The sequence below is a fragment of the Sinohyriopsis cumingii genome, chromosome 7 (assembly GCF_028554795.1).
Source record: "Sinohyriopsis cumingii isolate HCF-2022 chromosome 7, ASM2855479v2, whole genome shotgun sequence".
NCBI classification, from domain to species: domain Eukaryota; kingdom Metazoa; phylum Mollusca; class Bivalvia; order Unionida; family Unionidae; genus Sinohyriopsis; species Sinohyriopsis cumingii.
Genome location: NC_142967.1, coordinates 26,284,250 through 26,306,384, shown reverse-complemented (window position 1 = coordinate 26,306,384; position 22,135 = coordinate 26,284,250). Strand labels below are relative to the sequence as shown.

The 22,135-nt window shown below is 32.7% G+C and overlaps 1 protein-coding gene across 3 annotated transcripts in view; it reads left to right on the top strand.

The window, feature by feature from the left end:
• The window catches only part of LOC149794928 (uncharacterized), a 137,691-nt gene that overhangs the window by 95,365 nt on the left and 20,191 nt on the right, over positions 1 to 22,135 (top strand). For all 3 annotated transcript variants that reach the window (XR_016422214.1, XR_016422213.1, XM_089964568.1), the window contains 3 exons: positions 329 to 405; positions 3,676 to 3,802; positions 6,012 to 6,072. Coding sequence is in view for 1 of the 3 variants with exons in the window: in XM_089964568.1 (XP_089820694.1) it covers positions 329 to 405; positions 3,676 to 3,802; positions 6,012 to 6,072 (265 nt within the window). In the remaining 2 variants the exon portion in view is untranslated. The remainder of the gene's footprint in view (positions 1 to 328; positions 406 to 3,675; positions 3,803 to 6,011; positions 6,073 to 22,135) is intronic.

The window sequence follows — 22,135 nt, the reverse complement described above, 5'->3', positions numbered from 1 at the left end:
AAGATGGCTATAATTATTGTGAGTACAGTGAATCAGTTAAGATGGCTATAATTATTGTGAGTACAGTGAATCAGTTAAGATGGCTATAATTATTGTGACTACAGTGAATCAGTTAAGATGGCTGTAATTATTGTGACTACAGTGAATCAGTTAAGATGGCAATAATTATTGTGACTACAGTGAATCAGTTAAAACATTATCCTCCTGCTACAACTTTATTTGGAATTATTCTTTTCTGATCAAGTAGCCCTTTGAGATTTTTACATCTAATTTCTTTAAAATTATTAATTGGCTATGAATTTACGACCCATTTCTTATCATTTTACAGCATGATATAAAGACAGCCCATGAAAAATTACGAAGAACATTGTCTCCATCTTCTCGTCAGAGAATAGAAGAAGAAAAGTAAGAAATGTTAATTCATTTTGAAGACTTTCAAAGACTGACCTTTCCTTTTTGTAGATGGGGTAAGACAGAGATAACATGATGTCCATTGTCAAACCAGTCAGTGTTAACTTTTGTCATTTTGTTTTTAATGTAATCAATCTATCACAAGGGCTGAGCAACAGTTCAAGGTCAAAAGGACTGAGTGAAATTTAAAGGTCACTAGGCCTGAGTAAAAGTTAAAGGTCACCATCATATCCCCTACAAAATGATCAAGAATAATTCATGAACTGGAATCAACTGTTCTTGAATGGTTCATGAACCTGGTTCATGAACCATTCATGAACCTGGTTCATGAACCATTCATGAAAGTTCATCAAAAAGTTCATGAACTATTCATGAATGTGCATGAACTGAAAATGGTCAGTTCATAAATTCATGAACAGTTATCAACCAACACTTCACAGACTGTTCTTGAACAGTTCATGAAATATTCATGAACTGAATTCATGAACAGTTCATAAAAGTTCACAGACTGGGTCATCATCATTCATGAACAAGTGCATGAACATATTCATGAACTTTGATGAACAAAGTTTCTCATGAATGATTTATGACTTTATAAACAGTTCCTATAAAAAACGATTGATTATCTGACAAACTCATAAATACCTATTTCATCCTGAATTGTAAAATAACCTTAAATGTGGGGTTTTTAAAACAGTATAAAATGCAACATATTATATTAAAAACGGTATTTTAGATAAATTTCTAATATGCAACGAAGAACATGTAAACTGACGAGCAGTATTTTGTTTTTACTCTTAGCAACACTTTTTATATGTTTTGTAAATTTTCTCTGAAAAGTTTTCAAGATATATTGGGGCACTTCTGTTCAATCAACTGTTGAAGCATGTTTCATCGTCATGGGGCTGTTTTTCCACTGGGGTTTCTCCAGACTTGGTCAATCTTTTTCCCAGAGACTGACCTGTCAGATAACTCTTTTGTGAAGATGTTCAGGGCCTATAATTGAATCAAATCCCGCTCATTGTCACTACTGAATGTCTCCATCTACAACTTAAGCTCTTCCATCCGATTGCTGTTTGATCTTCAGCATTGCTGCAGCAGTCAGAATTTAATGTCTCTTCCATCTTGGCCATAGGATCCTCCAGTTTTCAGATTTTCTTCCTTAACCTACAAATTTCATCCTTTAATAATTTTACTTTTCTTCTGTCTGATCTGAAAGAAAAGTAAAGTTAGTTATTACAGATAACCCATGATCAACATTGTCTTCAGCTTTTAGCACATTATTTTTTGTACCCCACTTTATTTTCTGGAATAATTATGATCCAACTCAAAATATTTAATCCCTTACACTTAATACATAACTTACTGAGCATTTATATTATTTGGAGAATTTTGTCACTAGTTGTATTTTAACTGAAGCTGACTAGCCATAGGTATAGTCACAGGAATCGGATGTTTTAATCAGTAAAATATGACAACATTTTTGACAGCATTGTTACAATAAATAACCTTATCTGTATATATGTATTTATATATTTTTTTTAGTACAGATAACAGTTATTTCTTGCTTTCAATTTTTTTTCTCCATTTTCTTTTGATAAAACATCAGCCCGTAGTATGCCACTAATGTATCCACTCCGACTCCGCATGTTGCATATAGCTGCTTCCGGTTAATCATGTTGTTATTTGCACCTGTATTGTGTACAGTTTGACCCATTAACTATTTTATTTTTTTTGTTTTAAATTACTAAATTACATCAGAACATCTCAATTCTTTATCGAAGATGCAGCACCGCATCTGGTTTCGAGATCTAATTTAGTGGGGGGTATGATAATGTTTAGTGATTTTCAAAACTTTGAAAAGCAGTAATTAGGTCTGAACAAAATTACACATCATTAGTTTGGTTAAAACTAATATGATGACATATAAAAATCAATAAAATATCATATAACTTTCGTTGAAATAATCATGAATGACCAAGAAAAAGATACTGTACTTTTGCTTTCACCAAATTATTTCCTTCATATTCTTCATAATCACTTCTCTGCACTTCTACATACTTTATAAAAAAATGATATCGAAAATATTCTCATCTGTCCATTCCAAGGGAGTCCACAGTTTTTGTTTCGAGCTTTTTACTTGTTGCAGAACCGCTTGCATAATCTTTTGTTTGTGGGTCAAAGGAAGCTCAGCTGCTGATATCTTTTGCGTATATTGACCATTCATATCACATCTTCTTTCTCAGTTATCCAGTCAGGATAATTGATGTTCACATATTTCTGTATTTATGGCAAATTGGCAACCATTGAATGGACAAAAATGTTAGAACAAAGTCATTGAAAGCTTTTATAGCAAATGCATTTTGTTCATGCTGTCCAGAAAATATTTTCCCATATTAATCCAGAACTACTAAGGTTAAGTACACAAGTACTGAATAAAAGATCTCTATGAACATTTTATACAGTATGATATCATTTTTAAAAAAATATTCACCTTATTTATATTTCACTAATATTGTGAGAAATCTGTGCGTGAATTTTCATGAACATTTTATGAATATAATGATATAGAAATTTCATATACATTTTTAAGAAATATATATCTTGGTGGTGCATCAGAGTCAAAGATATAATAGTTCATAAAAGTTCATCAGTGATATATGAACTTCAGGTACATGATTCATCAAAAGTCTCGAAGTGTTCATGAACTTAGTTGAGGAACTTTCATGAATATTTGTTCATGAACTCAAATGATGAACTGATCATGAACATTTCAAGAACATTCATGAAAAGTTCATTTGAATACTTGTGTATGTGTATATTTTTAATTTAATGGAAATGGGTTATTGTCTCCGGTAACTAGAGAAAATCTAGTCAGTAGTTTCATACATTGAACTATGCACAGTAATACATAACTACAATACCTTAGTCATAGAAAGGTGACAAAGAGCAAATAATTTCAAGCTCAAACAGGCATTTAGTTGAAGTTTTAGGTAATGGCTGTCCCTCTTTTCTCCTTGTTACTGGTAACTGAGATAAATCCAAGATCCAGATTAAATGGTGACCTCTTGACCTTTAATTTATTATTTGCAGTCAAGTAGTGAAAGTCTTCATATTATATGGGTGGAATTTGTATCCACTATTAAGGCAGGAATTGAATAAACACAATTTAACTAAATTGAGCATGAAATAATTCACACTTGGAACAGTCGCAGTTAATCATCAGTTCTAGTTATTAATTTAAAGCTGCATTTTATACCCTAGGGCTGCCAGAATAAGAGAACTGGAGAAACGTATTAAACAGCACACCACTCAAATGCATGAGCGAAGAAAACTGCCCAAAGGAACACCACAGGAAGAGATGGAAGCTGCTAGAAGAGAGTTGGAAGTGGTAAGTTAAAGATATGACAAGCTGTGGAGAGACTTTTGCTGAGCCGTTGTTACTGAAACTAAACACTGAAAATAGTCTAGGAGTTGTGGTTAATTCTTTTTTTAATGGCAATATGGATTTCATAGCAGCAACAGCACAGGCACTGATCACTGATACATGTGCTGTACAAAATTTTACTCTTAACAAGGAAGTAATAAACTTGTACAAGATTTTTTAAAAAGAAATGAATACATTATAATAGTTTAATTTGAATCTTGCAAGTCATCACTTTATTGTAACAAAGCTAATTATAAAGCAGTCTTTAGTGCAACAGGTTACTATTTCAAGTCCGGTATATGGCTACCTACAAATGAGATCTGTTTGTTACTAATTCAGTTCCAATATACAGCTAGTTATGAATGAGATCTGTTTTCTTTGCTGCTATTTCAATTCCATAGCTAGCTATGAATGAGATCCTGTTTGTTACTATTTCAGTTCCAATATACAGCTAGCTATGAATGAGATCTCTTTGCTGCTGTTTCAGTTCCAATATATTAATAGCTGCAAATGAGATTTGCTTGTTACTATTTCATTTTCAATGTACAGCTAGCTCTGAATGAGATGTCTTTGCTGCTATTTCAATTCCAGTATACTTCTAGATGCAAATGAGATTTGTTTGTTACTATTTCATTTCCAATGTACAGCTAGCTATGAATGAGATCTCTTTGCTGCTATTTCAATTCCAGTATACTTCTAGCTGCAAATGAGATTTGTTTGTTACTATTTCATTTCCAATGTACAGCTGTGAATGAGGTCATGTTTGTTGCTTGCTTCTTGTATTACATCTTTAAAACTGATAAAAAGATGAATTTATGGAATTCAGATTGCACTGTTACAATAAATTTGTTTTATTCAGGTAGATGAGAGCAATGTTGATGAAAACATGTTGATGAGAGCAATGTTGATGAACGCATGTTGTCTAACATTGTCTAATACATTATACCATGTAAGCTAATAGTAAAGGAAAATTGTTTTATAGAAGAAATAATTATCTATCACACTGCCACAGGATAACTTTCATGTCAATTTTTTTTCGGAAATATTTCATTTGAAAAACTGTTCCTGTGATAGATGATGTGAAGAATGAACCTGATATCAGATGATAATTATAGATTGTGAATTCAAATATTAATGCAGTGAAAATTGACTCAGAACTTTTAGTTTCTGCAAGTTCTTTGCTCAGATTTAATTTGCTTGATATATATCTATCTATCTATCTATCTATATATATATATATATATATATATATATATATATATATATATATATAAGTTTAATGTCATTGATTATCTTCCAAATTGCTAAATATGGCATCATTGATTGTCTTTGAAATTGCTAATGTCAAGTACTGCAATTGCTCATATATATTAAACCTACTGATTAAGCATGGATGTTTACTCACAGCGTTTTAAGACTTGTGATTGATTTACTGTTAACCAGGCAAAGTACATGTTGGTTTTTAATTGGCTAACAAATGAAATTGACTTGTTTAATTACATGCTGCAAGCAGTATTTAGTTCCTTTGTACTTTTTCCTCCCCACCACTACCACCACCACCATTGGCAATTATATATCCCCTCTAACCTTTTTAATTTAGACATGTTCTCCACAACTTTTCCCTTATCATACCAATCAAGCAGGTAGACACAGACATACGGTTCATAATTGTCGTGATGTCATAAAGACCCTGGTATATCCCCATTTACTGTCTAAATATGTATTTATAATACAAAGGATACCCAATTTACATGTACATAACATGTCTCCAATGACAAAATGATTGACACAGATAATGCACCAGCTTGGCATGATTTGTTTTATTGTTCAGAGTTTTTTTTTGCCTGCTATTAACTTTGGCATTTTAATGTGATTATATCTTAATGAAATATAGGCTTAAGTTTTATACTCAGTTAAAATTAATAAAATTACAGCAATCAGTTAGAACTGTTAACATTTCCAAGTTTCAGTTATTTCAGACATTGCCACCATGCAGTACTGCTATGGTGGTCTAATTGTGTATATTGAATCAGTCACTGTAACTAGATCAAGAGACTTTATTAGTGTTTCTTGCACATAAATCGTAAACTTCTCTTTCATTCCTATTGAAGATTAGCACTGTTTTTATTTGTTTTGGTTTTGTTTTTTATTCTATTACCTCCTCATGTCCCAGGTAAAATTACTTCAGAAAGATTTGTTGCGGCGATATCAGGAACTGAAGATGTGGACGACAGGTTGCTAGTTTGTGTACTTAGCTGTAATAAATCATTTGCACCTAGCTCTACTTAGGACAAACTAAACTGAGGACTTGGATGGTCACATACATAGTGTTTTTCCTATTAAATTCATGGTATACACCTCCTCTGCTTCAAAATTTTGGGTCACGTGATGGATTTACAAGTTGTAAACTCATAGCTTAGCATCAATCATCTTAGGTGGCAGCAGTGTCTGTTTTACAGAATACCATTTCTTTGATTTGAAAAATACTGAAATTCCATGTTAAGTTCAATGGATGTAACGCACATTACTGAAATCCCATGTTAAGTTCAATGGATGTAACTCACATTACTGAAATTCCATGTTAAGTTCAATGGATGTAACTCACATTACTGAAATTCCATGTTAAGTTCAATGGATGTAACTCACATTACTGAAATCCCATGTTAAGTTCAATGGATGTAACTCACATTACTGAAATTCCATGTTAAGTTCAATGGATGTAACTCACATTACTGAAATTCCATGTTAAGTTCAATGGATGCAACTCACATTGTTAAAAGTATAATGGTTGACACACTGGTGTGATAACTCCCATAACCCCATTTCTATGAATATTTTTAGGCAAGGATATCCATAGAGAGGCTGGCCAAGATGATTTATCATTAAGGCTATTGCTTGTTAAATAACATCAAAATTTTATACAATGGAGAGCTGGTAATTTTAATATGAAAACATTTTTAGTAAGTTCAGAAGCTTAGGGGGAAAATAGAGAGAAAATGAACAAAATATATTTGAAAACCTTTATATGAGCATCTCTCTTTTAAAAATGAAATTAGTTATGGCTGCCAGGAAAATGAAATGAGTATGCTGCAACTTTAATACATCATGTCACCTTTGAATCCCATTGGTATTTAAGATCGTTAACTTTTAATTAGTAAATTCTTTGACATAACTCTTCAGAAAATAGTAGTGGGTATATTCTAGTTCTCAGAAGAAATTATTTTTTACTTCTTACATATATACTTGTGAATAGGACTGTCCTAGAACTCCTGTCACTTGCATAATATGCTGGCTAATGTGGGTATATGCTATTCCATCAAATCATAAAAAAAAGTTTACACCTGGATTTGCTAGCATGTGTTGCATTGGTAGATCTAGGTCTGCAATTGGCATAAGGATGTGTGTTATACCAACAAATACAATATCTAAAAGTCCATGAAGGAGACAGTCTTTTGTATGTGATACATCTACTGTCTGATGACAATCTAGAGCTACTGTTTGTGAAGTGTGGCAGTGATGTCCGTGTCCTTTGATAACTTTATATGTGCACTAACAAGTCAAGGTTAAACTACAAACAGTATAGTCTGGATTTAATTATTTGTCCATAAAGAACATATTAGAATAGACTGAAAATGCAGATACAAGTAACATACAGCCTGATGATTCAAGGGACATAACTGTTTGCAGTTTGTCCTTAACCTTTGAGCATGCAACTTTTATGATTAATGATTCTTGATTTCCAAGCATGCTATTATGATGTAATATAATGTCGACCTGACTTAGCTAATTAACTTTAATCTTTTAATTAGCAGTTATTGGAGTATTGTCAAAATATAGATTTTTTTAATTAAATGAAAGCTAAACATTGGTTATCAGACAAAAATCAGGCTTGTGTGTGTTATCCATCATGAACTATTGTAGAATTAAACAAAATGTATAACCAGACCTGGGCACCCTGGAGCAATTAGAAAAGTCTGCAGGGCAAGTTTAAATGTTGTGTCCTGTTCATACTTATGAAATATCTCAAATTTGATGTACTCTTTTATTTTTGACCAATAGAACATTGAGTCATTTTATGGCCCCAACAGGTCTATCTTCATCGGTTGGATATAGTCTATGTCCTGTTCAATAAGAGAGGTTTTAATTCAGTTAGTGGCAGTGTTTGCCACCAGTTAGATTCTGTGTGTTATTAGTTAACCACAAGTCATAAATATATCAGAAGATTATTGTAACCATGGGAAATGAATAGACCCAACTCAAAACAAATTCGATATAAATCTTCAGTTGTGGCATTAAGTCAGATTGTCTTTATTTTAATTTATTTCCCAAATATTTAGAAATAGTCAGCATTAGATGCATGTGACATTGAATGTTATTCTTGAAATCTTTTTAAAATTTATTGTTCTGAATATCTTGAGCAACAAATTTAATGGATTACACACTTGTGTACCCCGTTTTATTAGCACACCCGTCCATAAGGCCACATTAGCTTATGATATCCTTATGCATCTGTCAAGCATCATCTGTTATGCATCATCTGTCTTGCTATGTCACCATTTGCTATCTTCAGCTTATTATTAAAGCAACTAATTTTAACCAAACTTAGCAGATAAGATCTTGGTATGAAGGGCTTTCAGGTTTGCACAATTACGTCAAATAGTTTTCTAATATGGATGCCATTACTGGAAGAAAAAAGTATATAAACAGCTTTTTTCTCCAAACTAAAGCATAATTGATAAAATTACCATTGCTAAACTTTGACAGAAGACATCCTCACAAAGATTTCTTTAAATTTTTTACAGATTATGCCAATCTGCCATCACAGATGGCCACCATTATTAGAGGTCTTTAAAATTTGCATAGACGATACCAATCTGTTCGAATATGGTTGCCATTACTAAAAGTAGAAAAAAAACTATAAACAGTGTCTCCTGGTACTAGTAGTTGAAAAATTTGAATAACTGCTCAAAATCCACCAAGCTGAATTTGACAAATTGAATGGAAAGCATCTTAGTTTGAAGACCTATCGGATATAATAAAATGGTGCCATACCATCATTAAACACCCACTGTTGAATAGCACTGTTTAAATAGAAAAGGATTTATAAAACTTTATCTCCAACAAGAGTCCCTTGAAGGCAAAAAGAATTTATAGGAATTCAAATATACCATTTCATCTTTTGGACTGCATATTTTTTTTATAGAAATAACAAGATTTTTTAAATTAGCCATTTATGATCAATTGGACATCATTAAAAATCTTTTTTTGAAAAGCATATATAAATACAGTCATACATTCAGGAGGAGTAGTGAGATGTTCATGATGAACATGATGTTAGTTGTAGATTGACGTTATTTATGGTCAACCCTAACTACACACAATAAGAAGTCAAAGTCTTGTGAAAACTCCCATGTTAGTAAAGCGTTCAATTTAGGATGAGTAGCAAAAACATTATTTTCATGACAGCATCCATGATGGCATAGTGGATGTCAGATCGGCACCATTTTCATTTAGGATCAACTAGAAGTGTTGAAAAACTGATGTAGATATCACCATATATCTAGGACGAGCACAAATAAGATGTGCAAGGTAGCTACTGTGGCAGTTATGTTTGATGTTCCGGCAGCACCATTTTTATTAAAGTCCACCTAGATATCATATATAAGGTCTTCTCATGAAAACCCATATCAATATAAGATGGCTCTCAGCATGTGACTGCATTGGACATATGATCAGCGCCATTTTCATTTAGGACCAACTAGAAGTCATGTGAGAAGTGTTATAGTGAAAACCCCATTTTGACGTGACATTCCATTCAGAAGTAATGGCTATAAAGATTTTCAAGTAGGTGACTGTGGCCAAGTGGCACCATTTTTATTTCGGATTAACTAGACATCATGAGAAGTCTTGTGAAATTCCCAGCTCAATATGATTCTCCTTTCAGTATGAGTAGTGATAACAAAAGTTTCAAGATGGATTCCATTATGGCCATATTTTTTGTCTAATCTGTACCATTTCAAATAGAACCAACTAGACATCATGGGAGGTTTTTCATTGAGACTCACTGTTAATATGGTCCTCCATTCAGGAAGAGTAGTGATAACAGGAAATAATAAACAAATGTGTATGTAGTTTCTTGGCAGTTATCCAAGGACTTTGTAGGAGTAGCAACAACAAGCTTTTGCTAATGGACAGACAATGATGATGGACAATAGGTCATCCCAAAAGCTCTTCTGGTATATGACTGTGACCAGAAGAGATCAAAATTACTTAAGAGAATTTGATCAGCTCTGACAGAAAACATCTTGGCATAAAGACCATTTAGTATTAGAAAAATGTTGTTGATGTACCATCAAATGTGGATGAAAGTACAAAATAAAAGTAGGTGAACTCTGAAACAGTCATAGCATATGCAGCCAACAGCACTGGACGGAATTTCTTCAGAAATCATCCTACTCATTCAGATTCCTTGGCTAAGTGCTAATGCATTGGGTGTTTGGCAGATGTCAACCGATTGAGTGATGTGCTATTGCATTGGGTGTTAATGTCAACCAATTGAGTGATGTGCTATTGCATTGGTTGTTTGGCAGATGTCAACCAATTGAGTGATGTACTATTGCATTGGGTGTTTGGCAGATGTCAACCAACTGAGTGATGTGCTATTGCACTGGGTGTTTGGCAGATGTCAATCAAATGAGTGAGCTAGGCCCTATTTTAGGTCATTTGACAGGCCCTATTGGGGCACTTGTTTAAAGATTTTACTGTATGATGAATTATATGAAAATGAAAAATCAGATTTGGTTCATTGTACCAATCTATTAATATGAACTAAACACATTAAAAGTCCACCATTTGTTATGGTCACATTTTTGGACGACTTGTTCAACTGGCTGGGAACTTATTTTGCAGTAGCCACAGGTGAAAGCAAAAGAAAGTACAAGATTGTGTTTTAAATTGCTACTGGTATTTAATAAAATATGTAACAGTATATGTATTACCAAAGCAATGTTCAGTAGCTAAGTTTTATTAACAGCTTCTATAACCCTGCATTTTGTTTCTAGAAAGTAGCTGATTAACCTGCAGTGTTAGTAAGTTTAATACACTCTGCTTCTGTTCTATTAACATACATAAGTGGTATCATGGGTCAATAGATGCTTCATTTGATACATTCATGGATGTGACAAGATTTACTCAACAGAGATCCATCTGAGTTTAGATCAGACTAAAATGTGGTTCTTACCCATCAGCGTCATTTGAAGTACATGCTTTGTATATAATCTCATTATTTGTAGCCAAGATTCAGTCTCTTTAGTAGCCATATCCAGATCCTTAGATCTTTGTATTGTATATGGTTTGAAAACGGACAGAGATAAATTTCAAGTTCTATGTAAAACGGGGTTGTAGATCTCTAGATAGCCATAAGATTTGTAGTATTATGCTGAAGATAGACACAGAATGAAATATCAATAATATTGAGCAGTTAGATAATCAAAATGACGTATACTCTTTTCTACATTTCTTTTTGCATTTGAAATATGGTTATATTTTCAAAAAATCCATTACAAGTGCACAGGAAGTTAACAAAGGATCAAAATGTTAATATTCTGTTCTTGAAACGAAGATACTTTGAAAAAATGCTGAAATTAATAACAATACCAGGAGATTCTTATTTATAACTGTACCACCCAATTCATATTATTAACAATGTTGGCGGATTCATATTAATAATAATACCAAAAGATTCGTATCAATAACTGTACCACCCAATTCATATTAATAACAGTACCACCAAATTTCATATTAATAACAGCACCACCCAATTTATATGAATAACAGTATTACCAGATTCAGATGTAAAACCAGTTGTTTTTTAATTCATACCAGGACAGATAAGTTGATCCAGCTGACCAGGAAACTAGCCTTATTGGACAGTCACAAAGCCAGCATTTATGTATTTATGTTCTAAAGTTTACTTATTTTATTCTTTATAATACAAAAATATCAGTAAGAGACCAAACTATGTGGCTCCTTGAATGCTCTTTATAGACAGACCACTCTACATATGGCACAAATGAAAAAGCTAAAAATTCTAACATTTTTATAATTAACATTTTTTTAGGTCAGTCAATATAACACAGATCTTCATGACAGTTTAAAATCAACATTTTGCCTCACCTAAAGCATTCACTGCCACACTTGCATTGTTTTTGTTTTTTGTTTCTTTCTTGTCTTTTTATACTTATATTCCTGAATTCATATCTTTCTTTGCCTTACAGTGCTTGCATATTTAGCTGCATAAACCAAAGCAGTTGGTCCTTGTATGTGACTAATGGTAGACTCATACCTTAACAAAATATGTTGCATTTTCCTGTAAGATAGACTGATATAATTTGACATGAAACACATATCCAGCAACAAAATGCATTAGAATATGTGTATACTTTTCAATGTAATAATTATAATTCTATAAACAGATTTCAGGCACTAACTGATTTGTGTACAAAGTGCAACTTGTTAACATGTAAACAACTATGTGATACAGTTCAAGTTACTTCTCCCTCTGAGGCTCCTCAAGTGTCTAATATATCAATGTCTTCTTGTAGGTATGTAAATCAGTCTCATATTGAACATTCTCATGTATCCACTACATGTGGTCATGGTACAACAGATGAGTCTTGTATGTAATCTTCTTTATGTGTTGTTGAAATAATCAAGGTGATGAAAAGAAATCTGTCAAGTCTATAAACAATACTTTGCATACTACCTTGTCTGAAAATCAATCCTCTGATCAAACTTGTCACGTGCTTGGACTCCTCAAAAGAGGTCTGCAAGTAATCAACCTCGATATTCAACACATCCTCCCTAAAATGAATGAGATTTAATTAATATTACATTGAACTAGATCAGTCAGTATTCTGGGTCCATATGAAACTTTCTTTTTTGGTGATACTGATTATTTGGCTCTCCAAATGCAGGGGTTCAACTTTGAAAGAAAAGATAGTGAATCCATGGGGGGTGTTCTTCTCCATGTAGACAGTTCCATTAGTTATAACAAATGTCTTGATCTAGAAATTATTGGGGTTGAGATTATCTGGATCGAAGTAACAATTGCCCAATCAAAGCCAATACTCTTATGTTCAGTTTACAGGCCACCTAGTTCCACAGCTGATTGGATTGATAGATTTCAGGTGCAGATTCAAAAAGCATTACTAAAGGAAGATTTAGAAACTTTCATATTAGGTGATTTTAACATTGACGACATGAAAACTCCACCATTAACATGGATAAGTAACTTTGAAACTTATAACTTGACTCAAATAATTAACACCCCGACTAGAATAACAGGTAAACATGCAACTATCATTGATCATGTCTATACTAATAAACCTGAAAAGATAAGTAAAATTAATGTGCCAGTGTAAGCACTGAGTGACCACTACCCAGTCTGTATAACTAGACATGTTCCAAAATCATCTAAAAATGAAATACATTGAAATACAATACAGGGACTTGAAACAGTTTGATGAGGAAAAGTTATTAAATGTTCAAATTTACAAACCCTTCCAATCAGTCTGCAATGTAGCTGAGGTCAACACTGCCTTAGACTAATGGTGTTGGATGTTCAGTGCAGCCTTTAAACAAGCATGCCCCAATTAAAACAAAAAGTGTTAAACACCAATTACACCCAAGTGGATTACCCCTGAGATCAATGAGGCCTTGCACCTAAGAGATAATTTCCACAAGAAAAAATACATGAAAAGTTTTAGAAAGTGTAGGAATAAAACTAAGCACCTGATAGATAAGGCAAAAGATAACTACTATAAACAAGCTATTGATGAAAGTAAGAGTACCAAGACATTGTGGAAGCATCTAAAAGAGCTGAACCCACCCAAGAACAGTTGTCTTCCCCGTCGACTTAAGCAAAGTGATGATATAGCAACATCTGTACAAGACATAGTGGAAATATTCAACAATTTCTTTATAAGCATCTCCAGTAACAGTATTCAGAACCAGGCTAACATCTTAATTGAACTTGATGCTCTTCTGTCATTTATAAGAGCTAAAATTCCTGATGATAATTATTTTTCAATGGATAATGATAGTGAAGCAGATGTTTTTGATATGCTTATAAAAGTGAATATTAATAAATCCTCTGGACTGGATGGGATCGGTCCACAAATTCTTAAAATTGCTGCACCAGTAACAACAAAGTCAGTAATGCGTATCATAAACTTAAGTATAATGAGTGGTAATTTTTCAGAAACATTGAAATGGGCAAAGGTTACACCTATCTTTAAGAAAGGAGAAAAGGAGGATCCAGGGAATTACAGACCAATATCAATTCAACCTTTATTGTCAAAATTATTTGAAAAGCGTGTAGCCATTCAAGTCCATACATTTTCTGAAACATGCTCTCTATTTCATAAAGTGCAATCAGGATTTAGAAAGTACCACTTGTGCCAAACAGAACTTACCACATTAATTGATCTTTGGCTGAAGGAAATGGATAATGGACATATGACTGGGATTGTTTTCCTTGACTTCAAGAAAGCCTTTGATCTTGTTGATCATGAAATTCTGCTGCAAAAGTTGAACTGTTTACAGGTTCAACAATCCTTCTTTAAACTGGTTTAGATCATACTTAATAAAGTTCTCAACAAGTAAGCATTGGCAATATTGGCTTTCAGACTCACACTATTCATTCAGGGGTCCCTCAAGGTTCAGTTTTAGGCCCTCATCTTTTCCTTATCTATATCAATGATCTACCATTAAATAATGAATCCACAAATATGATTTGTTTGGAGGCAATGCAACCTTGTGTACACCTAGTTCTGATACTGAAGTTATCCAAATGAGATTAAACTCAGACCTTATTAGAGTCCTAAACTGGGCACAACAAAATAGGATGGTAATTAATGAAGGTAAAGCAAAGTGTATGATTTTGGGGACATCACAAAAGCTACACAAGTCAGGGAACCCAGAACTATCTCTTGCAATAAATAATCATCCATTAGAAAATGTCAAACATGAAAAGCTTGTAGGTTTGCCCGTAGATAATAATTTACCATGAGATGACCATATTGATAGGCTTTGTAAAACACTGTCATCCAAAATTGCTCTACTCAGCAGAATGAAGAAATATTTACAGTACCTTTGGAAACTCAAAATCTATAACACAAGTCATATATTTTTCCAAGAATGGATTATAGTTCAAATGTGTGGGGAAACTGTGCAAAATCTGTGCTTGACAGGATTTATGAACTCAAAAATGAGCAGCACGCATAATTTTAGATGCATCAATTGATCATCCCTCAAAAGCATTGTTTACAGAACTCTAATGGTTCACAATATATGACAGAATAGATTTTCACAAGGCAGTTATTTTGTATAAATGTCTACATGGAACTGCATCAGTGTATCTTCAGGCCTTATTCAGGCCTTTTTCAACACAATGCCATGGAAACCTAGCACCAAAACCAAGAACAGAGCAATTTAAAAAGAGTTTCCAATACTCTGGTACAGTTCTTTGGAAAAAGCTTCATGTAAAATCTGCTGAAAATATTAGAGTATTTAAGAAGAGATATCATGAGCATGTGTGTTTCTAATAGATAATGGAATTTAGTATTTTAATACTAAACATGTTAAAATACACAGTAATTATTGCTATCTTCATATAACGTGCATTGTTATACTCTCCTTAAGTTAAGAGGGCCTCAAGGGAGAATAGTCCTTGACTGATGTGTCACGCTCGATAAATAAAGCATTATTTTAATTACATATATATATATATATATATATATATATATATATATATATATATATATATCCATCCATCCATTGGTTTTCAAGTGTTTAATTTAAGCCTAATCCTCTTTACATGTTGTGCTTGGAATTACAATATTCTGAGAGAACATATTTAATTTTAAAATTAAGAAGCACTTTTCTTGAAATTAATTTTATTTCCTCATTATCTAGTCATCATTTGCATATAGTGAATCGAATTCCTCATTATCTAGATATCATTTGCAATTAGGTGATCTAGTTTGTCATTATCTAGTCATCATTTGCAATTAGGTAATCTAGTTCCTCATTATCTAGTCATCATTTGCAATTAGGTAATCTAGTTCCTCATTATCTAGTCATCATTTGCAATTAGTCTAGTTCCTCATTATCTAGTCATCATTTGCAGTTAGTCTAGTTCTTCATTATCTAGTCATCATTTGCAATTAGTCAATCAAGTTCCTCATTATCTAGTCATCATTTGCAATTAAGCAATCTATTTCCTCATTACCTAGTCATCATTTTTGATATCATATGTCAATAACTTACTGAAAATGTTGTTGCCTGAAAAACATGGAGACATTTGGTAATATAAATTTCATAACCAAGGATCCCTGGACATGTATGATTTCAAAAGGTTATATGACACATTCACTATAAATCCACTAATTGTGTAGTTGGCAAAGGGAGCCAAGCTGCAAGCAGTTGGTTGCTTGTACTTCTGTCTGGCATCGCAAAATACAAATGGACTTGAGTTATTTTGCCATTATTGGTGACCAGTGTTTTCCTTAGTGAATGGCTAAAGATTTCTTTCTTCTTAAATGCAGTGCATGTCTTACAGCATGTTTCTTGCTTATGACATTCAAGACAACTGTAATCAAACATTCCTTAAATTGAAACGCTTGACTAAGCTAATTTATTTTTAACTATTTATGACACTAACAGAATCAAAACAGGATTGTATAATAGGGACTTTATTAAGAAATGCCTGTCTGGCCATTTAATCATTTGATTTAAGAGCACATCTATGAGAAAGCAGAAAGAGCTTCTATGCTTTTAAATATTTCATTAAATTTGACAAATTTAATAAAATTACTTACTTACTTGAAATATGTATATAAAGAAATGTGTATTTCCTTAAAAGAAAAGTATTCAATGACTGACCATTTTTTTTTTATATTAGTGAATCCTCAACGCATAATATAACTTGTTCCCATTAAAATGTAAAACAAGACAGACAGGTACCATAAAGATAAGACGTAAATACTTGTGCTGTTTGATTACAATTGTGTGTGTATATATATATATATATATATATATATATATATATATATATATATATATATATATATAAGCCTCAGTCTCTGTAAAGAAGATTCAGATATTTGTGTCAGTCTCTATCCTTTTGTAGAAAACTCAGATATATCTGTGTCTGTCCCTATCCTTATATAGAAGACTTGGATATTTGTGTCAGTCTCTGTTCTTGTAAAGAAAATTCAGATATGTGTGGCATTTTATGTCAGTGTAAAGAAGACTCAGATATGTTATTGTTGTTGTTTAGTAAATTTAAAAGAAAACTGGCTACTCAGATAAGTGTATCAGTATGCCAGTCACAGTTCTAACAAAGAAGACTCCTGTCTGTAATGAGTCACTGTTCTACTAAAGAAGACTCATATATGTATGCCAGTCACTGTTCTAGTAAAGAGGATTCATATATATATGCCAGTCACTGTTCTTGTAAAGAAGACTCATATCTATATGGCAGTTACTGTTCTAGTAAAGAAGACTCGTATATGTATGCCAGTCACTGTTCTAGTAAAGAAGACTCAATATCTCTATGCCAGTCACTGTTCTAGTAAAGAAGACTCATGTCTACATGGCAGTTACTGTTCTAGTTAAACGAAGATTCAATATCTCTATGCCAGTCACTTTTCTAAGAAAGAAGACTCATATATGTAATGAGTCACAGTTCTCATAAAGAAGACTGATATCTGCATGGCAGTTACTGTTCTAGTAAAGAAGACTCATCTGTGTATACCAGTCACTGTTCTAATAAAGAAGATTCATATCTGTGTCAGTTAATGTTCAAGTAAAGAAGACTCAATACCTGTATGCCAGTCACTGTTCTAGTAAAGAAGACTCATATCTATATGGCAGTTACTGTTCTAGTGAAGAAGATTCATAAATGTATGGCTGTTACTGTTCTAGTAAAGAAGACTCATATCTGCATGCTAGTCACTTTCTAGTAAAGAAGACTAATTTCTTACTTGCTAATGACTGTTTTAGTAAAGATGACTCAATACCTGTATGCCAGTCACTGTTCTAGTAAAGAAGACTCATATCTTTATGGCATTTACTGTTCTAATAAAGAAGACTCATATGTTATGAGTCACAATTCTCATAAAGAAGACTCATATCTGCATGGCAGTTACTGTTCTAGTAAAGAAGACTCAGTATCTGTATACCATGCAGTCACAGTTCTCATAAAGAAGATTCATATATGGATGCCAGTCACTGTTATAGTAAAGAAGACTCATATCTATATGGCAGTTACTGTTCTAATAAAGAAGATTAATATATGTATGCCAGTCACTGTTGTAGTAAAGAAGACTCATATCTATATGACAGTAACTATTCTAGTAAAGAAGACTCATATCTATATGGCAGTTACTGTTCTAGTGAAGAAAATTCATATATGTATGGCAGTCACTGTTATAGTAGAGAAGACTCATATCTATATGCCAGTCACTGTTATAGTAAAGAAGACTCATATCTATATGGCAGTCACTGTTATAGTAAAGAAGACTCATATCTATATGGCAGTCACTGTTATAGTAAAGAAGACTCATATCTATATGGCAGTCACTGTTATAGTAAAGAAGACTCATATCTATATGGCAGTCACTGTTATAGTAAAGAAGACTCATATCTATATGGCAGTCACTGTTATAGTAAAGAAGACTCATATCTATATGGCAGTCACTGTTATAGTAAAGAAGACTCATATCTATATGCCAGTCACTGTTCTGGTAAAGAAGACTCATATCTATATGGCAGTCACTGTTATAGTAAAGAAGACTTGTATCTATATGGCAGTCACTGTTCTATGTCTCTGCTCTAGGATATCTTTACAGATAAACATGTTGGGGTTTTTTTCAGAATCATTATCAAAGTACCCTTATTTATCTGGTAACATGCAGTTTTACAATAAGCATGATTTTGTAGAATAAGATGTCATTGTAGTTATTGGTGTAGTGTATACATTCAGTGCCATATGTGGAATTTTATCATTGTCCCCTCTTAAGCTGCATGGTGCATGATGCTCAGGAGGGAAAGTCTATAATGGCATGCAAGTTAGTATCTTTTGGAAATATTGCATTCATTTAGCAAAAGATGACATCTTATTAGAATACAAGCATGCTGCCGCCTTCAAGCTTTTATCATAATGCCAAAGGGGACAATAATTTATTGGCATCCAGCCAGTTCTAGTCATTAGTCTAGCAATATTTCTACTTTGAAAAGTACTAGTCAGTCTATTTTCAGCCTCAGACATTAAAATTAGTTTTATTTTTTATCTAAAGGAGACTACAGCCTCGACATCTTAATTAGCATAAATTAAATAAAGTCAAATAAAAGACCATCTCTAAAAATCATCAATATGGAGAAGACCCCCTCACCTTTCTAAACCAATTTCTCATCATCTGTCTTTATATGGCTGTAATATATTTGTTTAAGTGATCTCATTAAGTGTATTTCCTTTTACATTTTAGTCCTAATATCTGGTTAGTCAGGTGTACTTTCTTTCACATTTTAGTCCTAATATCTTGGTAGACATGTGTATTTCCTTTTACATTTTAGTCCTGATATCTTGGTAGACACATGTATTTCCTTTCACATTTTAGTCCTAATATATTGGCAGTCAAGTATATTTCCTTTCACATTTTAGTCCTATTATCTTAGTTGTCATTTCAAGATGCATCGTTGTTCAAGAAATTATTAAACATCACAACTTGCGTCTTTCACTGATTATGTTATAGGGGATAAAAGCAATTACTACACAATTATTTGCTCAATCAATGCAAATATGTATTTCGCTGTGCAACACATGTAGTAAAATAATGGTCCATGATTATTTCTCACTGTTAGTCTCCTACTGTGCATGCATGAACTTAGCATATGTTTCTCCATACAGATTATGTAAACAAAATGGATTTATTGTAATTCAGGTCCACTTTTTAGTTACCTGGTCTAAGGTCAAAAACTTACTGTATGTCCATATATATGTCCTGTATCAATAGCTATGCATCCATCAGCATCGGCAAATAGAAACTTCTTTGAAAAGACTGCTGAACCAATTAGGAACACATTTGAAACAGAACATCCCGATCTAAAGGGGTTTTAAATTGTTATGAATGATAACCAATCCACTGTTTCCAAAAATGGTAATAACCTTTTTAAATGACATCGTGTCAAACTCTGCTCAACAGAATTTGATAAATTTAACAAAAAATATCTTGGCAGGAAGAAACTTCAGTCTTTTAATAAATGATGCTAATCCACATTCAGATTTCTCCACTGCTGCTAAAGAAAAAGACCTATGTTATTAAAGTACACAAACCTTTAATAAAGACTTGATCAAATTTGTGAAGAGAATTAGACTAAACATGACAGCCAGCATCCTGGCATGATGACTCTTAAAGTTTTTACCACTGATGCTGATCCATTACCAGACCTGTCAACTCTTACGATTTTGCCATAAGTCTTACGAAAATTACCCTTAAATTACTAACTTATGGCATACAATCAAAAACTACAGAAAAATGATAGTTACCAAAAAATCCAGATAATCGGTTCATCTGTGGGCGATTTGGATCCAGATTTCATATTAGGATTAGTAAAATAAGTCAGGGAACCAAACTAATTTTACAGCAGCACCCCAGATGCTTTAAACTGCACCTATTTGTTCATGCAAAGCGTCTGCATGATCAAACTGTGTAAATTTTAAAATGGTGCCCAGAAAACAATGCATGTTTAAGACAAAAGGGGAAAAAAGCTTCTAACAAAGTGTTAAAAATCAACACAGAAGAATAAAAAGGAGTATTCAGATTCCTGTGAATAAAAGCTGGAAAGGACACAATTACGTTTATTTAACATCATGTGCCAATTTGAGTATGCCCAAGAATTATGTCAGGTTGAGAGATAGCAACAAGTCATTGAGTTGTATAGGGTTTGGAACTAAAATTTGTGCAACTGTCCTAGTGGTAGATAAAGTCTACGCATACTTTACAAACTTTTCAGTCGAACATAATATTTATCGTTGCTGCATTGAACTTTTAATTATGTTTTCCAGGTTTACAATAATAGTTATTGATATTTTGTTACACCTTACTGAATAATGGTCAATCTTACAGAAAAAATATCAACTGCCTTACTGAGACGGACTCATCAGGGTTGGCAGATCTGAACTACAAGATATTATTACAAATCGGTCTATGGTCGTACACAAAGTAACAGAAAAAAGCAAATTTTATAAAATTCAACAAATATTTTTTCCTAGAATACAAAGTGAAAATTTAAAAAAGAACTTACATTATTGAGAATTAAATCCCAAATAGTCATACAAGTTTTTTCACAAGTCTAAATGTATAAAGTTCCAAGTGAATTCTAGTGGTATTCCAAATAACTACCAATATTGAATGTGCTGATTTACCTCTAGTCTTGAATATGTTGATGTGCCAAAAACCTGAATTATGATGATGTGCTAAATGTCATTTGATTCTATCATGATAATATAATCCAAAAATGTTCTTGTCTGAATTCACTATAATTCCGAATCAATGTTTCAGTCAAAAATATTATAGATGAGTACTTTGTATTTCGAGTGAATAATAAATTGAATGAATAATTCAACCCAGATGAAGTTCTGAACAGAACAATAGGACTGATTATGTCTGAGTTAAATGCAAGAAAGAGCAATTCCTCAAGTAAATAAGATTATAAACCTCTCTAGTTGACCTAGGTTACAATTTTCATTTTCTGAAAGTACTAACTTAATGGAATTTTCTACTCTAGAGCATTCTAAGTTGTCAACAAGACAATGTATATTAAAATTATAATAAAGAACATGGGAAATGTCCGGTACAACAGGCTTATCCATGGGGAATACCAATGTCCTAGACCCATACCCAAATAAATATATTTATCTCCATTGATAATGATCCTAATATTTAACCCACACTCATAGAAAAATATTAACTATTGCATTAATTGTTTACAAAATAAAAGGTACTGGTCAGGTACACAATGAGCTTGATTTTGAACAAGGTCAAGTACAAAATACAGTTATAGATATAATCATGGAGAAAACAAGTATCAAATAATTTAAATTAAATATACATGACAATATGGCCACCATTACTAAAAGAGTTGAATAGAATTTGACCAAATTTGACAATATGTGTTTTTGCATTTAGACTTTTCAAGTTTAGCGCCATTTTTCAGCACATGATATTCTCT